The sequence below is a fragment of the Echinococcus granulosus genome, assembly GCF_000524195.1.
Source record: "Echinococcus granulosus chromosome Unknown EG_S00106, whole genome shotgun sequence".
Classification (NCBI taxonomy): domain Eukaryota; kingdom Metazoa; phylum Platyhelminthes; class Cestoda; order Cyclophyllidea; family Taeniidae; genus Echinococcus; species Echinococcus granulosus.
This window is the reverse complement of record NW_020170486.1, coordinates 1-20,294: the sequence shown is the minus strand read 5'-3', so window position 1 is coordinate 20,294 and position 20,294 is coordinate 1. Positions and strand designations below refer to the sequence as shown.

Genomic DNA, 20,294 nt, shown 5'->3' with positions numbered 1-20,294 from the left:
GCTGGTGACCTTGTGGAGACTATCACGCAAGATCACGATTGCCGTCAAACTCGGGATTCCTTCTATGTTTTTCACTCAGTCACGGCAGGAAGCACTGTCGATCGAATTGCTCTCATGGCGGGTTCTGTCCTCAACACAACGCTCTGAGGTGCTCATCTCCCTACCACCTCCACCGTCTAGACCTCAAGGAGAGGCCGCCACTACCACTCACGCAGTTTGAGTGTGTCCTCGCGCCTGACCTCTAGTCGAGACGCCCTAGTTCACGGCTGATTCCAACGGCCCAACAACACTTCACCAACCATCCAAACAGAAGTGAGACAGAGAATGGTAAGTTACCACATGACGCATTTTTTTGGTCTAAGTACAACAAACGTAGCTGCTTTCTTTCTAATTTTGTCAAAATGCGAGTTAGTAGGTACAAATCAAAGGTATAAGAGAGTCAGTCAAACAGGCTTCATAGAATTTCGTGCATCCATATATCCTCCTGCTCTGCCCTACTCAGCTATGGGTGTGCGGAAGAGAATGAATATGCGATTATTTTTTCGCAAATAAACAAATGTTTTAACCTCATGTTCAACATTGCATCCCAGATTTGTATAAGCAACAATAGCTTGCCAGTGTTTGCCATGTCTCTTTTCTACACCATCTTTCAATAATTTAGCCATATCCTTTTCCTCTTTAACTTTATCCTCATTAGCCTTGACAATTTTCATCACATCTTTCAACAGCTCTTCATCCACCGCTTCCTCGTGGAGAATTTCGAAACTGTCTCGGAGACTGGAACTACTATTACTGCTACTACCACTAGACTCTACGCTTTGCGTATCGTTGTACTTTGCTCCAGCAAATCGAGGTGCACTGGCCTCCACTGGTGCAGTCACCTCCTTGATGGGCCCACTTTGAGAGCTTCCGTCAGACAGCGATTTCTGACTGTCTACCCGTCGATCAGGTGAGATTTTGCCTGCTTTGTCAACCTTTGCCTCGTTGGAACTAGACGAGGTAGTGGAACCGCGTTGTCGATTGGCTACTTCTTTTGAACTGCTCGACTTGCTACTCAGGCTTGAATGTCTGGCCGAATCGATGAGCCTTTTGGAGCGCGAATCCGACATTGGTAAGGACGTCTTTCTTCTCCTTTCTCGATTAGCCTTTACACGTTGGCTTAAAATGGGAAAGGAGAAGAGACCCTTTGAATACGTGATAGCAGTGAAGGCCTTTTCATTGACATAAAAAGTGCGCATTCATGACGGTTCATGTGATTAAGGCAAATTGTCCCGCATTACCGATATGGTGGTACCCGTTACTCTATCTTGTGCCATCTATCACACGATTACCGGTTAAATATACTGTGATAATAAATGCATCTCTCAGTACCCAAGTATCTAATCGCTAGTCAAAGGTGCTTCCTTGGAGGAGGCGGTAGGAGAAGGAGGAAGGAGTTAGAACTTGTTTTAACCCATGACAAATGCATCCCCGCAGAAGCAATCAAATACCAGATCCTGAGCGCTCTAACAATACATTTGAAGAGGATAGGTAGTAAAAGCAACTTACGCGTATGGTTCACGCATCGGTATCCCAAGGGTGGCGCAAATGTCCTCCGCCTCAATTACACCCTTATTATCCAAGTCAAACCACCTAAACCAGCTCTAAATGGAATAAAATTAATTCCATCAATCCCAGTTGTCATTGATAGAGTAGGCATTGGCAGTGTTGAATCGCAGTATCGTTGAGTACAAAAGGAAAAAAAAACATGAAGTAGAGTCAAAAAATTCGCTAAATTCTCGACAATTTGAATTTCCATATGGTTGGTTAAAAGGCTTTATTACCCAGTCCGAATTTTAGAGAGAATTAAAGGCATCATCACACAATGATGAACTCATTAGAGGAAAGTAATTTATTAAAGTGCGTTTAATGTTACCGCCTCAGTGGCTTTTCAATCATTAAAACAATTGCATTCAAACACCAATCTTAGCAACTCCAGAGTCTTCAAGCCCTCTTGTTCTGCCATAATTCTTCTACCACACGGGCTACTACATTCTGTTCTCCGGTTTCAAGGAGAGGCTATTAGGAGGGCTCAAGATTTGCACCTCAGTTAAACAAAATAAAAACCACATCCACCTATCCAGGATGTGGATTAGTAACATGGAAAGAAACCGTCAGTCAAGATGCCAAATGTGCAGTCATTGCATTACAGGTTGGGGCGTCAAAGCATCAGACACCTAATTTGTCAAATACGATCACTGAGTATTTACATGAAATTGATTAACTTTTTCAAAGAAAAAATAAACTTGTAAATCATCTTACATCTACAATCGACAAATCCTGATCAGTCGTTTTAAAATATTTTTCCAATTCTTCCCTTGTTACGTAGCCATTGGCGTCGGTGTCAACTCTCTCAATCTGATCCAGTATATCATCAAGCTCCATTTTTTTCTTTTCTTCCTTTCCCTCCTTCCTTCCTCCTTTCTTCCCTTTTTCTGTCACTTAGATGTTCACAATTCGCACAAAGGGGTTATAAACAACGGCCTCGACCAATCAGGCAATATGCGGGTTGCAGTTCAGGCCAAGGTACGAATCGCCAAGTTGTTGTGTTCTTTAGTTTTTTTTCCAAGTGAAAGAAAAGTGCACTGAAAATTTGCGAAAATCCTCCTTCACTAACAAGAAAAGACGGGTAGTAGTTCCAAAGTGAAAAGCACTCTGGTCTAGATGGCTCTTGTCAAAAAGGCTAAGCCGAACCAACCTTTCATATTACGAGGGTGAATAGAAGTATGTACAACCGAAAATTCCACTTTTACCCACTTTTAATCAGTTAAGTTCATTAAAACAACTCACGTTACAAATGTACTTTTGTTTGTTTGTTTTTTTTGCCAAGTTTGTTTTGAATGTGGCATTATGACAAAATTCTGCCCACAATGGCATCTTAGTCATTGAAGCGTTTTGTTGATGAAGTGAGAAATTGCATGCAGGTAGGGCACCACTGATCTCCTCCGCAGTTCACCGAAGCAATCGGTTGCATGAAAGATGGCCTGAAAAAACAGAATCCGTCGAGAGCATGACCCAAGTTGATGTACTTCGTAAGTTCATTGTGTACTACCGGGTGATGAAGTGTAAGTTCCTTTTTTGTTAACTTTGAAAACAGAGAAAGCGAAGCGATTTGGCACTTCATTGACTTTTATGTTAAACCACGTAAACATCTCAGTCTTCGCAGATGGTGCTACTGCTTTGCTTTTCGATGTGGCACTTGGACCATGCTGGTTGCCTTCTAGTTTATAAGTAGTATGTATTTCCGCCACTGCTTTGCCTTATTACGGATTCTGGAAGGAGGGAGGGGGGAGGAGGCCTGAGAACGCTCGGTGTTTAATTAGTCATTTTGCTGCCTTAGTGATTAGATAGTTTGTTCAACAAGGTGGATACTACTAGTAGCCGACCGACTCTTTGCCATATAAGTAAGTAGTATGTTCCCCCAAACAGACTTTGGTTAAATGCTACTTCACCAAAGGTTCGTGGTACTACCAAAGGCCTTAATGTAATCGATAACAAAGCTGTCAGGGAAATTAACCCGCTCATTCTTACAATAAGCCGCCATCAACCAATAAGGTTGTTTTAATGGGGCCATCACCCATCAACGAATGTTGTAAACTTTCCCCGTTCTTGTGATGCCATTACGTGGGATAAAATATGCTGTCCTTTAAAAAATATTGGTATTCTTCCTTTTCCACACCATAAATATATTTTTTTCATCAGCAGTACTCCCATGTATTTCCAATGGATAGCATTTGGAAATTTTTAGTAGAAGGTTCATTACTTCTGTCATCTAGTGTAAAACTATCTACTTTTTATTTTCTTTCATCTCCTTAAATCGTCTGATTCCTTTTTCATCTAAAACTTACAGCTTAAAGTAAGAAAGGTGTTACGTCACACATATGTGACGATGCAAGTGAATGGACTTATAACACCAATCTTGGGGATAATCTCAATCCATTGTAATGCTCGATTGCCTTTAATAACAATGCAAGTTTTCCGTTTGCCCAAAAGTCCTGAAGTAGTGTTTAGGTAGTATCTTGAAGAAAAGTACCTATATATGCCAGTGGTATTTTCAGGCGGAGAATGACAAATTGTAGCTACAAACCAGCAGTAATTATGGATTAATGAAAGTATTAAATGATAAGGATGATGTCAGGTTTCACTCAGTAGTGCGATAAAGGATGAACAAATGTGGGCCATATTGGAAGTGCACAAAGTAGTTCTCCTCGTGACCCACAGCACAACCGAAGGTAGATTGGCTCACAATAACCTGCCAATGACGACCCCATTTCTTTTCCATTGTCTCCTTTAGGTAACGAGCAAAACTAGACTCCTTGTCAAAATCCTGCATGTTGGCACTCTTCACCACACTAACAACATATTCCAGGAGACCCTCCTCCGACCGACCTGTGTAAAGCAAAGTGACCCCTTCCAACCATCCTGGTTTGGGTTGGGGTGCTGCATATTCCTTGGGCATATCTTTTGGTGGGGCAATTTTTCCTTTCTGAATCATTTCACGTTTCTTCTCCACCTTTTCTCTGTACAAAATAGAGCAAGAGAGTGATCAGGAAATTCAAGAAACGTTTTTGATGCATCAAGATTTAATTAAATTTCATCCATTTCTTCATTTTAATTAAAAATATCGAAAAGTTGTGAAATTGTAATAGTCTTTACCCTCTCTTACGCCTACATAATCGCCTTGGGTCACAATCTTAAGGTATAAACACTTGGCGCCTAGTAATTTGTGGCCTCATTGACTCAGTCTATTGTGCGATGCATTTTGGCACACTGTACCCTGTTGTGCGAGAGAGCAGTTATGCCCCAGGTGGAGAGTTTCTGTAAATTCACCATTCATCACTACCATGGCGCCCTCTAGTAGGTAAGTCCTGAGCTTACCAGTGTTTGCGTGCACACAACCATCCAGTCAACTGCACACTCCGATCAATGGCACGGAAATTTTTGTGTTCTACCTTGTACTACCAAATCCTCTTTTACTCACTATCACCACATGATTCTTTATTTGTCAACTATATTCCTTAGTAAAGTAACTGTCACTTGATGATTTATGCCAAGTCCTAATTATTTTAACAACTGGCTAATAAAAAAACACAAACTTGTTTAGACCAGGTGTTTAGCAGACTAATGAATCAATCAGCGTTGAGCATTATAGAATAAAAATCATTTTTTAAATCCTAGATGGTCAAAAAGTGAAACGTACGAGTAGGATTTAGTCATTCCAATCGCCAAGGTCTCACACATATCCTCATAGGTAATTTTTCCGGTATTTCCAAAATCAAACCATTTAAACCAGTCCTATCAAGAAAACCAAGGAAAAAAAAACCTCAAAACAAGCAAATAACCAAAAATGCTAAAGCATAAAAGTGGTGATAATGACAAGAGATTTACATCGACCATGGATTCAGGCTGACCGGTCTTTTTGGCATAATCTTCCAGTTCATCCCTTGTGATGTAGCCATTGAAGTTGGTATCAATGGCCTCAAACATTTTAGCCAACTCTTGACTCACTGGCATTGACATTTTGCAGCAGGTGTAAGCGCAAACGCCTAGGCTGATCACAACACTGTGCACACACACTCACAAAAACGTGGAACCTATCTGGCCTTATATACCTTTCTTCATTTCGCTGTCTGCGCACGCAATCAATTAGTCCTAAGGTAACATGCGGTTGCTTTTATCTTTCTAGAGAAGATATAAACTCAACAAATCTTTTAGCTGTGGGATCGTTTGAACCGATAAACTGTGACTTGATGAGCAAAATACCACTTGGTTAGATTACAGAGTCTCAAAACTACAACTAAAATACATTAATAGAAAGAGTAGCCACTTACATCTACAGTTTCTGGTGGAAGATGATTTTTCTCCACATAATCAGTCAACTCTTTTCTTGTAATGAATCCATTGTGGTTACAGTCAACCTCCTCAAAGAGAGCGCCAATTTCACGACTGGATGACATTTTGTGTCTATTTGTTTTCACCAAAATGTGGGTTTTTATGTTGACACACAATGACCAGTTAGGAGACAGGTAAATAATGTGAGCCTATGGCATCAAGCGCTTCAATTCTATCGTCTCCCCCTCACCCCTACATTAAACCATTCAATGAGGCTACAGAAAAGACCCTGTGGTGGAAAGCCTATGTCAGTAACTGTCATGCTCATATCTAAGGCAAGTTTATCGCCTTTCGTCTTACTTGTTCTCTGAAATGCCATAATTCCATAAGAGCACAAACTGCCACATTCAGAGAAATTGTGTCAGTAACTTTTTCACCAAAGCATGTGATCTAACTGCGCAGCTTGCAGGAAGCTAGGCACTGCAACTTGTCAATCACGGACGAGAGGTAGACTAGAAAATTCACCACTTGTTATCTGCAAATCAGCCATACGTTCAGATACACAATCAAAAGTGTCACCTCTTATCATTTTCATTTGAAAGAGATATGATTTGGCAAAATATTCCCTACCTTTCAACTGAAAGTACAACCAGTTGTCAATTTGGAAAAAACCAGGCTTCCGACAGAACCCTTTGTTTGCGCTAGTATTGTCAAGATCACCTCCACACATTCTACCACATATCGTTGAAAAATCCCTACCTGTCAGGTTTCAGATGCAACAATTACGGAGTACTTAATTTAACCATAAGCAGACAGTTTGATTTATTTGCACATGTATTACACACTTTTAGTATTTTTAAGAAGTTGCACGAAATATATTCCATATATGTTCTAGTCTACGCTCTTAAAGTTAGTTGAGCGTGTGAGGGGTTAAGTAGCAAGACGCAATTAGCGACTGAGCTTCGATAAGACCGCCGTTTTTGCCCTCAGGGTCAAATATCACCCCTGTATACAAACGTTAATTTTGCAAGAAATTAAAAAATTAAGAAATTAAAAATTTTGTGCTTTGCACGTTAAAAAATTTTGGGTTTTATGGTAGTAAAAATTTGACATTCCTTTAAAGATTTAGCAATACATATTTTAAGGTAGTATTTAAAATCCTAGGCAAATTACCCTTTGGTTTTGCTTTTTTACCATCTTTACAAGTAGTTTTTAAAATTTAATGTTTAATAATGTTTTGAACAAAGAAAGTAAATATTGTCAGCGGTCTGGTAAGGACAGCCCAAATGTCGGAAAATGCAAAAATTTAGCTTACAGCTCTCCCATCTTTTTCCTAAATTTAAAGGAGTCTTGAAAATAGTATTTAAAACAAATTCCGGCCAGTAGAAGGGTAGGGGGCTACTAGCATAGCCTGAAGGCCAAGCCACCCGACACTGCTACAATGACGGAACCCTAAAGTGGTCTGTTAATAAAACCAGGATTTAGTTAAACAACGAACCCAGTACAGTGCAATGACGGAGTCTTAGGCTCCCGCGTAACTACAGCGCAAGCATGCGCAACTTTTTAAGCATTCCATGTGTTTTACATCTGATTAATCTTGTATTTTCCCTTGCCATTGTGCAAGGTAATCAGTGCATTGTTCGGCTAGATCCATATTCAGGCTATTTGGATAATTCCGTCCCCCGGTAAAATATAATTGGCCATTCATAAATGACCTTAGCTTCACCTTTGAAATGGACAGTACTAAAATGCGCTCTATGCTGCTGAAATACGCAAGGCATACTTTGCACAAAGCGCTATTCTTCCGAAAAGTCACCTAAACTCTGCGTTGAAACGGGAAGAATTCCAAAATGGCAATCTGTGATGGTTCCTAAAATCAGTTTGTGATTTAAGACAGACGTCAATTTGAAAAATGTCATTTAGAAGATAGGATTGCTTGAAAAAAAGAGAATTTTGACCTATTAAAGTGATGACCCTTTGGGATGTTCTTTCGAATATAGGGACACAAAAAGTAAGCTCCAGCTTATTCGGAACGTACATCCCCTCCCAAATTAAATAAACATTCCATAACAAATAAAATAAAAATTTGGTATTAAATAAAATAATTACAATTTTCTGCACTTTTTGAGAAACCGCCTAAACAATTAATGTGATCATACAAAAAAAGAATTTAATTATGTCTCTGTCAGGTGACTACACCTAAACGTGGGAGCTTTTAGTATAATTTTCATACGCCTGGGAATTCTAGTAACTTTATGTCAGTGCTGACAATGACAGCTGTAAACAACTTTGACATGCACGTATCACAATAGGAGGTAATAAAGAAGCTGCCTTCGTATAACTAAGAAATAAGTTAATCCCATACATTGGATGTTATTATATCTCCAAGCGATGGGAGACGCTGAATGCTGACACCGTAATCCTCAGAAGTTAGCAAAAAGAAGATATATTTGTATTATTTCATATATTCGATGAAGTAGACAGACATTTTGGGGAGTAAAGTAAGGGGAAAAAAGGATAAAAACACGAATAATGTCATAGGCCTCTCCAATCGGGAACAAGATATAAGAGGAAAATGTAATCTTTATAGCGGAAGTGGATGAACATATTCACTTCGTGGGCAACCGCACAGCCGATAGTGGAAACGGCGATAACGACTTGCCAATGTTTCCTGTACTTCATTTCCATATGCTCCTTCAAGTAGCCTGCCAAATCGCTTTCCTGTTTGAATTGTCCGGGATAATCCTTGACCAAACGTACACAACCCTCAAGGATATCGTCGGTTGCGGCATTTCCCGGCAACACTTCCACACCATCCATTATAGACTTCTCCATAGTTGGTGGTGGTGATGATGGCATCGGTGGAGCAGCGAATACTGCGGGCGCTGCAGCAGTCTCTTGAATTAGGTCTTCCGACATCCGAGCCTCATTTTCGGCTTTTCGCCTTGAAAAATCCCCAAAAAGCTGATGAAATATGCTACTTGCTCTCGAAATGAAGCATATCCTCCGCAATAAAATGCTATTACTTTAAGCTTGGCAGACAAGACACCATTAATCAAGTCATGACACGGTTCGGTTGGCATCTTTTTTTAACTACCCACCCTCCTGACTGTTACACGCTAATGTAAGTTTCCAGATTGGGTAGTAGATTGTGTAAAAGAAGTACTTCCAAATAAGTGTGTCTTAGGTGGGAAGACAGGAGAAGGGGCAAGGGTAAGAATTTAAGTATAAATGATTTAGCCTTATCTTAACACTCCCAAGCAGCCGTCTGGAGTGATGAGTGGTGGACTCACTCACTTACCTGTACTCCACCGGAATTGGTATGCCAAGGGTTGCACAGACATCCTCGATCGTTATTATGCCCTTGTTTCTCCCTTCAAACCATTGGAACCATCTCTGAGAGTTGAAAAAAAGTCTGATGAATGAATGCTCTCAATTAAATTATCCTAGAGAGAATGTGGGCATGTGATATGTGTCTAATTAATCGCCAGCATTACTTGATGTTGGCAGAACCCTTCCCCTAGGTTATGTGCATGCAAGAGTGCCTACTAACCACTCCACCTGAAGGGACGGGCTGATGAAAAAGGGGAAATGAGTGATGGACTGCGCAACGGTGCGTGCAACTATGGCGTTGGCAGATCATGTGATGTGGTGTCTGCATTTACTATCAACGTGATCCCTTGAAGGTCACAAACGCCCGTGGTGTAACCCGGGTGTGTTTCCTAATTAGCAAAGGGGGGCAATGCTTGAAAAGAGGGACAAAATTAGTGCATAGAAGCCGAGAAAAAGGAGTAATGAGGCAGATGGGTAAGTTGGCGTTATTGTGGCAATGTCTGGGCTCAAATTTGTGCCTCAAGTTATAATACTGGTAGTTGCTACTTATAAGGCGGATTTAAGTAGAGGGGATTGGGTGAAGGTGTAACAATTAAAAAAGCTTCTAAAATACTGACTTAAGTGCTCTGCATTATTGAGAGTCATGAATGGCGACTACCTTCCTACTCGCGTCATCAAAGTCATCACCCTGGTGCGCCTTTCGTGTATAATTCTCCAAGTCTGTGTGATTGGTGTCAAATTGCTCAAACCCCTCAGGCACCATCTTCATGCTCATAATGACACTTGTGTAGGGAGAGGTGTCATTACTAATGGCATCACAGTGCTGTCTTACTCAGATCCCAACTTAAATACACAGTCGGAAAACTGCTTCAACCCGGGTGCGTTGTGAGGGGGCACCTTCAGTACTACAGATTGGGCTCTTCTATATTCCCAAATTCGACATCACTCGTTAGTTCAGATGTACTTTAGCACCGCTTAGATAACGTCAAATTTTTCCTGCCCAATCACCTGTCACATGACTTGAGAACTTTCGCCTATTAGAAAAAAACAACTTCATTTTTCTTCCATTCTGCCATTTTTTGATGTACATCGTAGAGAAGTCAACTTGAAGAAGTCACCGACTTTTCTCACGATACGATAAAAATGATGCAATCTTTGCTCTGATGATGAGAATTTCCTGGGTGACATACTACCTTTACGGAATAGTACATTATGCCAACTGCGCACTGTGAGTACTGCAGCACATAGACTCGGTGGGGTAAGCCTACTTAACTACACTGTTAGTCGTGGAGTCTCAAATCCTTTCGTGTTTTCTTTCTTTGCATCCATTTTGTTAAGCATTAGACGGTTCAGGTTGCTGGTGATGAATTTTTGACGGCTACTAACAGTTAGGAATGAGAGGAGACGCTTAATATGGCCAAATTACTTACATCAACATTTTCCAGTGGAATTCCCTGTCTGCGAAAGTAGTCGGTCAGTTGTGACCGTGTAACGTAGCCCTTGAGGTCGGTGTCAACGGCCACGAACATATCATCTATGTTATCCCAGTCCTTGAAAAATACAAAGATCGCTTTGGTTAATTTTAAAGATCTTTGTAGCCTAAGACTTATTTGCTTTGTTCAGTGGTCAAATCAAATTCGCAGGAGGTACTTCTGCTCTGTGATGGGACCTTCGGACCACGCTAATTAGCCTCCTAGGCAATCTCTCCGAGGTCTCATGGAAGGCTCGGAGTGCTGCAGTACCACCCACTGCACTTTAACGCAAATACAGAGATGAGCTGGTGGGGTGTTAAGAGCAACAACAATGACGGAAGGCGGAGACATTCCACTACACCACCGATTAATCCCTGCTTTAGACAAAAGTTGATCAACTTCCTAGAGCACAGTATGAACAGTGATTTAAGACGAGATTATATCAGGTATGATAAGTTGGGATAAATATTTTTAAAAATCGGACTTTTCCCTTCTCGCTTTTATTTTTGTGATCCTTCTTTGATATTAATTTAGCACAACAAAAAAAGGCCTGGAATATTGTCAAAAAATTATGAAACAGAAAGAAGTGCAACTCACATATTCTGTTATTTCAGGAGGAAGGTACTTGAGCTAGACAAAAAAGAATGATGTTTTTAAAATGGCGCCTTTGTTAGGGAAAACATGTACACATATAAGGGAATTGGAGGCTATCCACTGCCTCTCTTAACCATGATCTATTCTTTCGTAAGAAAATAACCTTTTAGCCTTTTCTAGAGTAAAAGATATTCCAAAATTTTGACAGAAAACGTAAAATGAAATTGTCGACAAGAATTGCACAAAATAGTTAATTAAAATTGAAAAAATAATTTATTTTGCAATGAGTAGAGATTTTTGATGCCACACTTACCACTCTTCGTTCATAGATGACGTCTGGAATGTCCGAGTTGGAGCGTTTAAGAGATGACTGATACTTTTTGGAAAAGTACAATGAAAAATTAAAAGCAGAACAACTTTAGAGTTGAAATTAACTAGCAAAGGAAACAAATGATATAAGAATGCTGAAAGATGGAGGAGGAGAGAGAAAGAATCCACCACTAACGCACCATTCTGTTATCTCCGAGGTGGAATAATGCAGTTGCACCAGGAATCCCATTTAAATATCCACTCAATGCCTATTTAAAGGATGGTTGGCATGCGATGGAATAGGCGTAGCTAATCAAACTTGTGCGTTGTCAAGATCTGCTCAGCCTACCGGTGCGCTGGCACTAAATGCGAACAATCCACGGAGGGAAAGCGTTACTACTTCTACCTGTTGAAAGGTGAGGTGAAATATGACCTGCAGGGGCGTTTGTAAACCCGACCAAAAGCAGGTATTTTGTACTTCTTTCTCTTTTATGTTTAGATAAGGACCAAAAATGGAAAAATATGACTAAGAAGAGCAATTAAATCTTTTTATCCAGTGGATTGATTGGCATATTTGTGGCATGTCAACCTATGCTGGTAAACCATTCCAGGCACCTGGGAGGTAACTAAGAGTTTCTTCAAATCGGTGGCGGAATAGAGCTCGACAAGCGAGGCGGTTCAACTTAGATGACTAAATTAAATAGTTAGATTTACAAGGTGAATGTAGTTTTATGAGGCAGGATGACCTGAGCCGACAACGCATCGGCCAATCAATGCCCTGGAAGAAAGCAAAGGTAAATTTGGAGGACCGGAGTTGTGGTACGGTCTACGGCAGTTATGTGTTGGGGAAATTTATCCAAATGTCAAAAAGACCCTGATGCATATTTTCTTCGGTATATTTTTTATGAACGACTTCATATATGTATTCCTGTTTAGGCGAAAAATGAAAAACAATTTTGGAAACTTGGCCAAACAGGAAAACTGAGATGTAGAAGAAGGAAACCCAAACAATACGAGTTATAGGAAATCAAAACAGAAGTGTTTTAAGGGGTTGCAGATATCCCCCAACAAAGGGTGTTATAGCCCTTCTGCTTTGCATATTGGAGAGAATCATCATCTCCCACACTTAATAGAAAGACAAACTCGAGAGCATAAGAAAGAGCGTCAATACGGTTGTTTAGTGTCAAGGTAACCCGCTCCACTTTGTCGTCGGTGTAGGCCTGGTTTGAACCATCTAGCCAGCCAGTTAGCCTTTTACCAATGATACAAATAAACAGATAATTGTTGATGTCTAATCAGCTATAGGTAACCACTATTGCTATAATAATATTTATTTAAGGTAGGTAAGTTGAATTCAAAAAATAAACAGGAACATTTTCTTGCTGCCAACTTGGATTTCAAAATTCGGAAGGCGCTAACTAGCTAGTCAATCCCACGCACGTGTTTTGATCAGAACTTCTACAAGTTTTCCCTGAACCATTGCCCCGTTTAGAAATAAGAGGAGTTTATTTTCCAATAGTGTCGCTATTAAAATTGTTCTCAAGGTCAATAATACCATAAACAAAATCAGGCCGATTTTATCACGCCCAAAATTTGCTGCTGCATTATTTTTCTGCTCTCTTCTTACTACTTAAATTGCTGTATCTTCTAACTGTTCAAATTTTCATACAAGTCACCACATAAGATTGAGATTCTAAGTCACTTTATTGCAACGAACCGTCCTGGTTTAAACCAACTACACCTCGAAACGTGGGAGGAACTCATACTGCTCCCCCCAAAAGCATTTGCAGCAGCCGAGGCCCCCCGGAGTCAGCGTCTGAGCGAAGTACGCATTGTCGACATACAGTAGGGCTGGATAACAATGACAAGATACACTTATACGGCACGAGGGGCGAACCACTCAGCGAGGGCACAATGACAGTCCCGCCGAAACGAGCAGACAAGGTGTCACAACCCCCCCTCCTTTCACGTGTCGGCACCAGTGCCACCCTTTTCCAACCTCCTACTTCAGCCACCACCTCACAATCGCGCTGTAAAGTATCGCTCGCAAGCCAACCACACCAGTCACCTGGTCTCCACACAGATGAAAGATACTTCACCGCAAAATTACCAGCCATTCTTGGTGAGTCTACCTGCTAAAGTTTCCAGCTCCTTCAGGAATCCCTTAGTCCGCCTCTTCAACTACCGTAGAAGAAGAGAAGGGCCCAAGAGAAAACCCATCATAGCCCAGATGTTTTATTGTTTGTCTAGGGGCACAGACACGAGCCACTTAGCTAACCAATTTAACTGCTGTTTGATCGTAAGCTTTCAGCTATTGCCGCATCAGGGCTCGAACGTCTCCATGCGTTCATCTAGATCAGCACGCAATTGCTCATTCTCATTTTCCCTTGAAGACTGAATCTTGCTATCGACCGAGTCAAAGGGAAGGAGGTCCTAAGAAGCGCCACTAAAAAAGCAGACCTTCACATTTCCGAGTTCAACAATACGCTAGAGGCCGAAATGAGACGTAATGAATCGCATCATCTCAATGTCGGGTTATCTGCAAAGTTCGTCTGGTATATTCCATCGTGTTTGCAACGAAGAAAGCTAAGCTTGAAGTTTCCTCATCGTAATTTTGGGGCTTTCTGAAGTAATTATTAAAGAACCTCAATATTTACCTCTGATACGCCTAGAACAGGTCGATTGGCCTGGGGTGGTGAACTTATCAAATCGGCAGGCGTGTTCTTACCTACAACTGAAATACTGATAACAAATAAGGAGAGGATACGAGTCCTTGCCTCCTGTCACAGTTAAAAAAGGATTGAAAACATGTAGAATCACCAAACGCCATCCTATTGTGAAAGCAAACAGTCCCTAGGCTAAATGAACGAACTCAATGCTAGCACTTGGTTAAGCTAGCCAATGGAATTCGAGCATTTCCCTCTAGGCCTTTCGGAAAATATGAAATTAGCAAGCATCAATAATCGGTGGCAAAACATGTGTGATGATCAGAACTTGTAAGTACATTTAAGATATTTTAAATTTTTTACTATACAAATTTTATTAAATGGGTTAATCAGGGCGAATTAGAGAACAGGAGATTTGATGAATGGAAAAGGAACACGAATTAGAAGACAACGATTATAATGTAAAAAGGATTTTCGCTGTCAAAAAAATCGTTACTAAAAAATTTAATGAGGGGAAAGGATGAAAAGTAAAAAATTATTTGAAAAAATATACCATAAAAGATGAAACATGTAGCATTAAATAAAAAAATTAATTACAAACTTCTGGATAAATTGAGGGGGACACTAACCCAAAAAATATCCTGTTTAGGCATAAAATGTGATTTAATTTATGAAAGAAGAATAATAGAAAGGGGGGAACGAGATAGAATGTGATTTTAATCGAGGCAAGAATAATCTATAGGAAGGAAGGAAGAAGGGAAGGAAATATCTCATGATTGAAATGGGTGGGAGAGAACTGTGTAGGGAGAGGGGAAGGAAAGAGATATCTCGTGAGTGAAATGGATGCGAGAAATGAGATACCTCGTGATTGAATTCCATGCAATTCGAATTTTTCGTAAGTAATCAGGTGTGTGTTCCTTTTTCTTTAGATCTTAGAACAATTTTTCGAGGTCTGATATAAGTATCCCTTGATTTCATTTGAGCAGTATATGAACTGTCACAACTTTTCCTCCTTTATCCTATTTAATTCTGTGTGTCCTTTGGTTTCAACACCAAGTTTGTATTTTCGCTCCTGATTCTCTTTTGTTCATTATTCTATTGCACTTCACCTTTTGTATGCCCTTACACCATTAGAACAGAATGAAATACGATCTCTATGGAATGCTAATTTCTTTATTTTGAAGTTTAAAATGCTTTAGCCACCCAGTTGAGCATTAATTTTCCAACGAAATGTTCGATTGTCTTTTCACCTAACTGCTATATTTGCGATCCCCAAAATCAGAATACTTTCCAGGATCGTAGCTATGGAAGACATTTATCTCAACATGCACACCTAACTTAACTTACGAATCTACCCCATTATGCTTCCTTTTCCTTCTATATTTTATGCTTGTTTTACAGGTAGATGGGTTCTTATTACTCGAAGATACAAAGATATATTATGCGATTTGCAAGCGAAGGATAATGACAAAGTGAGGTTAGATTATTAAGCAAAAGGTGCTCTTTACTACTTACATTGGAAAATCATTCATGTTTTATGATGCAACGGTGACATTAACCTCACCGTTATGATTACGTAAATTTTTGATTATGTTAATTCAAAATTGGCGACTGTTTTGGCTGCGGTCACTTTACATCACCAGAGCTCCTCCCATATCCACGCACGATGTTTACCAGCTGCATCCAAGAACTGATAATACCTAACGAAGTTGTCAAATGCACGAGTGTTGGTAGACTACGTGTGAAGCGACCATTCACCTGATAACCTTTTTACATTTCAAGCTCTTCATCCAACCAACACAGTAGTAGTAGTAGTCGTAGTGTTAGTGGCGACATTTGAGAAATCCCAACTGCTCTGCTCAGAAAAACCCTACACAATTGCGCCACCATCAGCAACTGGACTGCTGCAATAATTTCCTTAGCCATAAAATGTGGCTTTGTCAGTACATCTACCAGACCTCTTCGTGAGGTGACCAGCACATGTGCAGTTGTCAAGGTGAGAAATTGATTAATTAAGTGACATCTAAAAAAAGCACTTTTTAGGTGGAATGCGTCTTCACATTGCAAAACAAGACAGAAAAATGGCACATTAGTGACATTAAGGCTATCTTCTTCCCCCTACACATTGTCCTCTATGTACTTTCCCTCTTTGTACTTTCGCCTTGCTTTCTATTTTCTCTGTTTGCAAGTATTCGCTCGCCCACGTAATTGGTAATAAGACGGGCTTGGCAACGTTCATTTTTTGATGAACGGTTTCCCAACCAATGCCATTAAGTAGGCCCTCAAATCGAAAGTGAGGTAAACACGTGTTGCATTTGGGGTCAAACTACAGAATATGTACAATCCAGCCTGTTGGCTAAGGTCACTTCAAGACTTCTAGACCTATGGACTCCCACCCACTTCAGTACTGACCAGGCCTAATGGAGCCTCACTTGCCATGTCTTTCCCATCCACTTGTAACGAGGTTCTCTAAAAGGACGCAGCAGTTGATGACAAGCAATGCGAAAGTGGGCCTTTAGAAAATCACCGATATCATTAAAGCCTTCATATTGTTACTGCTAGTCCTATAATTGCCCCTGAATGAAGAAGATCACGCCGACTCATACACCCAACACATAGACACACGTGCATACATCCACAACGAAAGGGGTTAGTGTAAATTGTGATATTGTTAACTCCATATAGTTGTGGACAGCGGACGAATGTGACTTCGTCAGTGGCATGTAATGCGTTACATGACGTCAAGTGAAGAGAAAGGGGCCCGTCAAATAGGTGAAACGAGCGGGTAAGGGAGAAAGAAACCGCTTGTCAACTCACTTTTAGTGCAAAGACAAACACGTCATCACCATCATTGCAAATGATAGTAATATCCATGTGATTTCTGGCGTCAGTAGCCCTGGTGGAAGTAGCAGGCATTCTTCCAATTCTACTTGTCATCCACTGTCAATTTGTCTTTCCCACTTTCACTTGAAAACCACTTTTACTCATCACTCAAGTCCTTCTAATTATATAAACTCTTAGTTCTCATTTTACTCTTGAATTTACATTTTTAATTCCACCGACAAGATGATGCCAATATTAATCTTATGGTCCTCCACTTGTCCATCACTTTATCTGATTTCCACCGATATTGATAACTGTGATCCAGCACAAGAATTTGTCCATAACTGCCTCTTATTTATTCCTACGTCTTAAATACTAATCCTTAAGGGAGGTAGTAAAAGTGTGGTCAGGAATGCGACTTTCCGTATGCCCTGCATATAGAGTAGCTGTGAAATGCAAATGTTCCAAATGTTTAAATGTGCTGGCGAGTGACTCAGTAGATTCTATCACCTGACAGGCATTGCCAAGCAAGTATCATGGTTGTATGTAAGAGCCTGTTGGTGAAGAGAGGATGCTCCATTGCTCAATGTTGAGGTGGTGAAATTTAAAAAGTGTAAGGAAATGAGGAAGCCTAAGGATGCAAAAGTCCGACCAAGTTTGCGACAGACATGATAATGACATTAATGTTACGAAGAAGACCAAACTCTAGGCGCTCTTATGTGCGTGATTGTACAAGCACACTTCCATTTTGACTTCATTTACTTTACACGCACTCACACAGTCACCTACTGTAAGTACAGAGTGACACGTGGCAGTGCCACCAATTGCTGCACCGTTGGGTTGCTGAGAACAGTAGAAGCAGAAGAGTGCTCGTGAAGCCATGTGCACTCGTCGACCTAAGGGTTGGGCTATTCTCCATGTAAACATCTTACCCCACCATGTAAGCTTGGCTCTCCTTAGCCTAACTTCAATCTTTCATCTATCCTTCACCACCTCGCTACAACGTTTCGTCAAGCCCAAAACTACTCCATTAGTTGATCATTGTCACCAAGATGATAGTCGACACATTTGCTTCCTAACTGTACCAATTTTTTTAGCAGCTGAGGCTTAAAATTGCATCAACTTCAATCTCAAATCCCCGTATTCATTGAACTACTGCGGCATTGTCAGCCCAATCGTGTTGAAGGCCAAATGAAATGCACCTAAAGCGCCTTGATTCACGGCAAGTGCTATATTTACACATGACTTGAAGGCAATTTGATGTTACAGTTGCAATGAATTTTGTTACTCATTCGCATGCTTCACCTCCAGCCACATGACTTTGTTGATCAAGTACCTGCTATTGACATGAAATGAGTAGTATGAGTAAACGAATAGAAGTAAACACAGCCCCAGGGATAGGCTTCATAAAGTGCCTTAATACTTGGCTCAAATATGCGAAACTTGTGCATTTCACTCATATCAGCTATAGTGATGGTAGCTGGTACAGCAGCAAAAAATAAAAGCGTATTTGATATGTGAGGTTTGTAATGCATCCATTTCCTTATGAAAGGAGGTTTTTTTAAATTACAGCGGAGTGACTAAACTTGCCTGCACTAAATAACCAGAAGTACGTAATTGAATGACTGTATGGCATTATTTTATGTCAAAAATAGCCTTCATGAATGATGTAACGATTATTTCTGCATGGGTTTGTAGTTCTTTACCTCTCCATAATGTACAAGGTCAGCGTGTACATAAATTTAACTTGGAGAGAAGCGGCTGGATCGGACATGCAGACTACCCCTAAGTCAGTTAAAACGGGGCAGTGTGGGACTAATTCCATGACTTGAGTGAGATTTTTAGCCCTTGGGATTCTCTAGGTGTTCAAATGCGCACGGTTTTACAAGCACACCCCTATTATTTCAAACACACACACACTATCACCCACTGTCCGTACAGTGACACATAATAGTGTCACAAACTCCCACAGCGTTGGATTGCTGAGACCAGCAGAAGTAGAAAGGTGCCTGTATAAATATATACACCCGTCGGCCTTGGGGTTAGGCCCGTGAGCTGAGCCCCCCCTGTTATCCGACACTTTTGTCTCCTGGGGCTAACTTCTTTCCCCCACCCCCTCCTCCTCAACCTACCTTTGCCAGACCGTTGGGGTAAGACTGTTTCATAATTTATTCCATCACAGTTCCATTTCGATGTAACAGTGTACAAACTACCTGACAGTGAATTCCTCTTCCAAGTTGACACTAATGCACAGTCAATCAGTTTGACGTCGCTTTGGATAGACGGCACTGCCCGTCAAACCTATTACTAGATACGCAAGTGGAGCTTTCTACATTCAAAGTGTTGACAAGCCAGTCGTCAGTGGTTATGATGGAGCAAATAGACCAGTTACAACCTGGGCAGGGAAGGTAACTGGACATGTTACACAATCACTCTAATGCTATAAACTGGATGCTGGCCAGCAGGAGTATATTTTGACGGCAGCATCTTTGTTGCCAGAGGCACTGTCTATTGCACCCTCATTCTTAAACGTCTTAAGGTGGATTTTTGCTTATTTTCATTGTCAAATTTCAGTGATATATTCTTGATTGCAGATGAAATTGATGTACGCCTATTCATTTAAACCCACTTGTCTAATTTGATCTAATTTACTAAAAACGTGACTGAGTAGTAGAATCTTGTGGCTCTTGCTCTTTCGTTTAACTCAATTTGCCTTCGCACACATCATTTACATCATTTCGGGACTTAAACACAAATGTCTTTTGACATTTGACAACTGGGTTTTCAAAGCAGCACCTTCTTGCCAAATGCTCATCTGCTCCTCAGCGAACAATGGAACCATATACAACAATTTAAGGCTGCTGTGAATCCTAGAGTAGAGGTAGGATTTAAAAAGGCAACGCTTTTTGTATTTAATACACTAGAGCTGCCAGAATTTGCTTACAATTCAATTTGCAAATAGAATGGGGTCTGTCGTGCAACACTTAATAAAAGATGCTTCACTAAGTGACAGTACCAATGCCGTCATCATCTTTGTTATTAACATAGTGAATTCTGTATGAAATTTGCCCGACTTTATCCGGGGCTATTTTTCATCTCCTGTTCTACACATTTCTTTCTTCACTGGCGCTGGTGTGCCTCCTCATATCCACATCTCTATAACATTTATTCGAGAAGGTGAGCAGCTGAGGTGAAAGCATATAAACGGGCTATCAACAGTAAGGAA

At 40.6% G+C, this 20,294-nt stretch overlaps 3 protein-coding genes across 3 annotated transcripts; all 3 read right to left on the bottom strand. All coding sequences in view use genetic code 11, as the record gives it.

Moving 5' to 3' along the window:
• Positions 1-494: 494 nt before the first annotated feature.
• On the bottom strand, positions 495-5,559 carry EGR_08411 (tegumental protein; the record flags this gene model as incomplete). Its single annotated transcript, XM_024497660.1, has 5 exons — positions 495-1,158; positions 1,549-1,643; positions 4,259-4,559; positions 5,240-5,334; positions 5,428-5,559. 5 exons carry the CDS (start codon positions 5,557-5,559, stop codon positions 495-497), a joined length of 1,287 nt encoding a protein of 428 aa, XP_024347879.1.
• A 2,847-nt stretch (positions 5,560-8,406) lies between these two features.
• EGR_08410 (Tegument antigen) lies at positions 8,407-11,027 on the bottom strand (the record flags this gene model as incomplete). The annotated part of the gene is made up of 4 exons (XM_024497659.1): positions 8,407-8,815; positions 9,173-9,267; positions 10,635-10,754; positions 10,947-11,027. 4 exons carry the CDS (start codon positions 11,025-11,027, stop codon positions 8,407-8,409), a joined length of 705 nt encoding a protein of 234 aa, XP_024347878.1.
• A 91-nt stretch (positions 11,028-11,118) lies between these two features.
• On the bottom strand, positions 11,119-17,182 carry EGR_08409 (hypothetical protein; the record flags this gene model as incomplete). The annotated part of the gene is made up of 5 exons (XM_024497658.1): positions 11,119-11,226; positions 11,274-11,306; positions 11,584-11,686; positions 15,355-15,416; positions 17,063-17,182. 5 exons carry the CDS (start codon positions 17,180-17,182, stop codon positions 11,119-11,121), a joined length of 426 nt encoding a protein of 141 aa, XP_024347877.1.
• Positions 17,183-20,294: the final 3,112 nt, after the last annotated feature.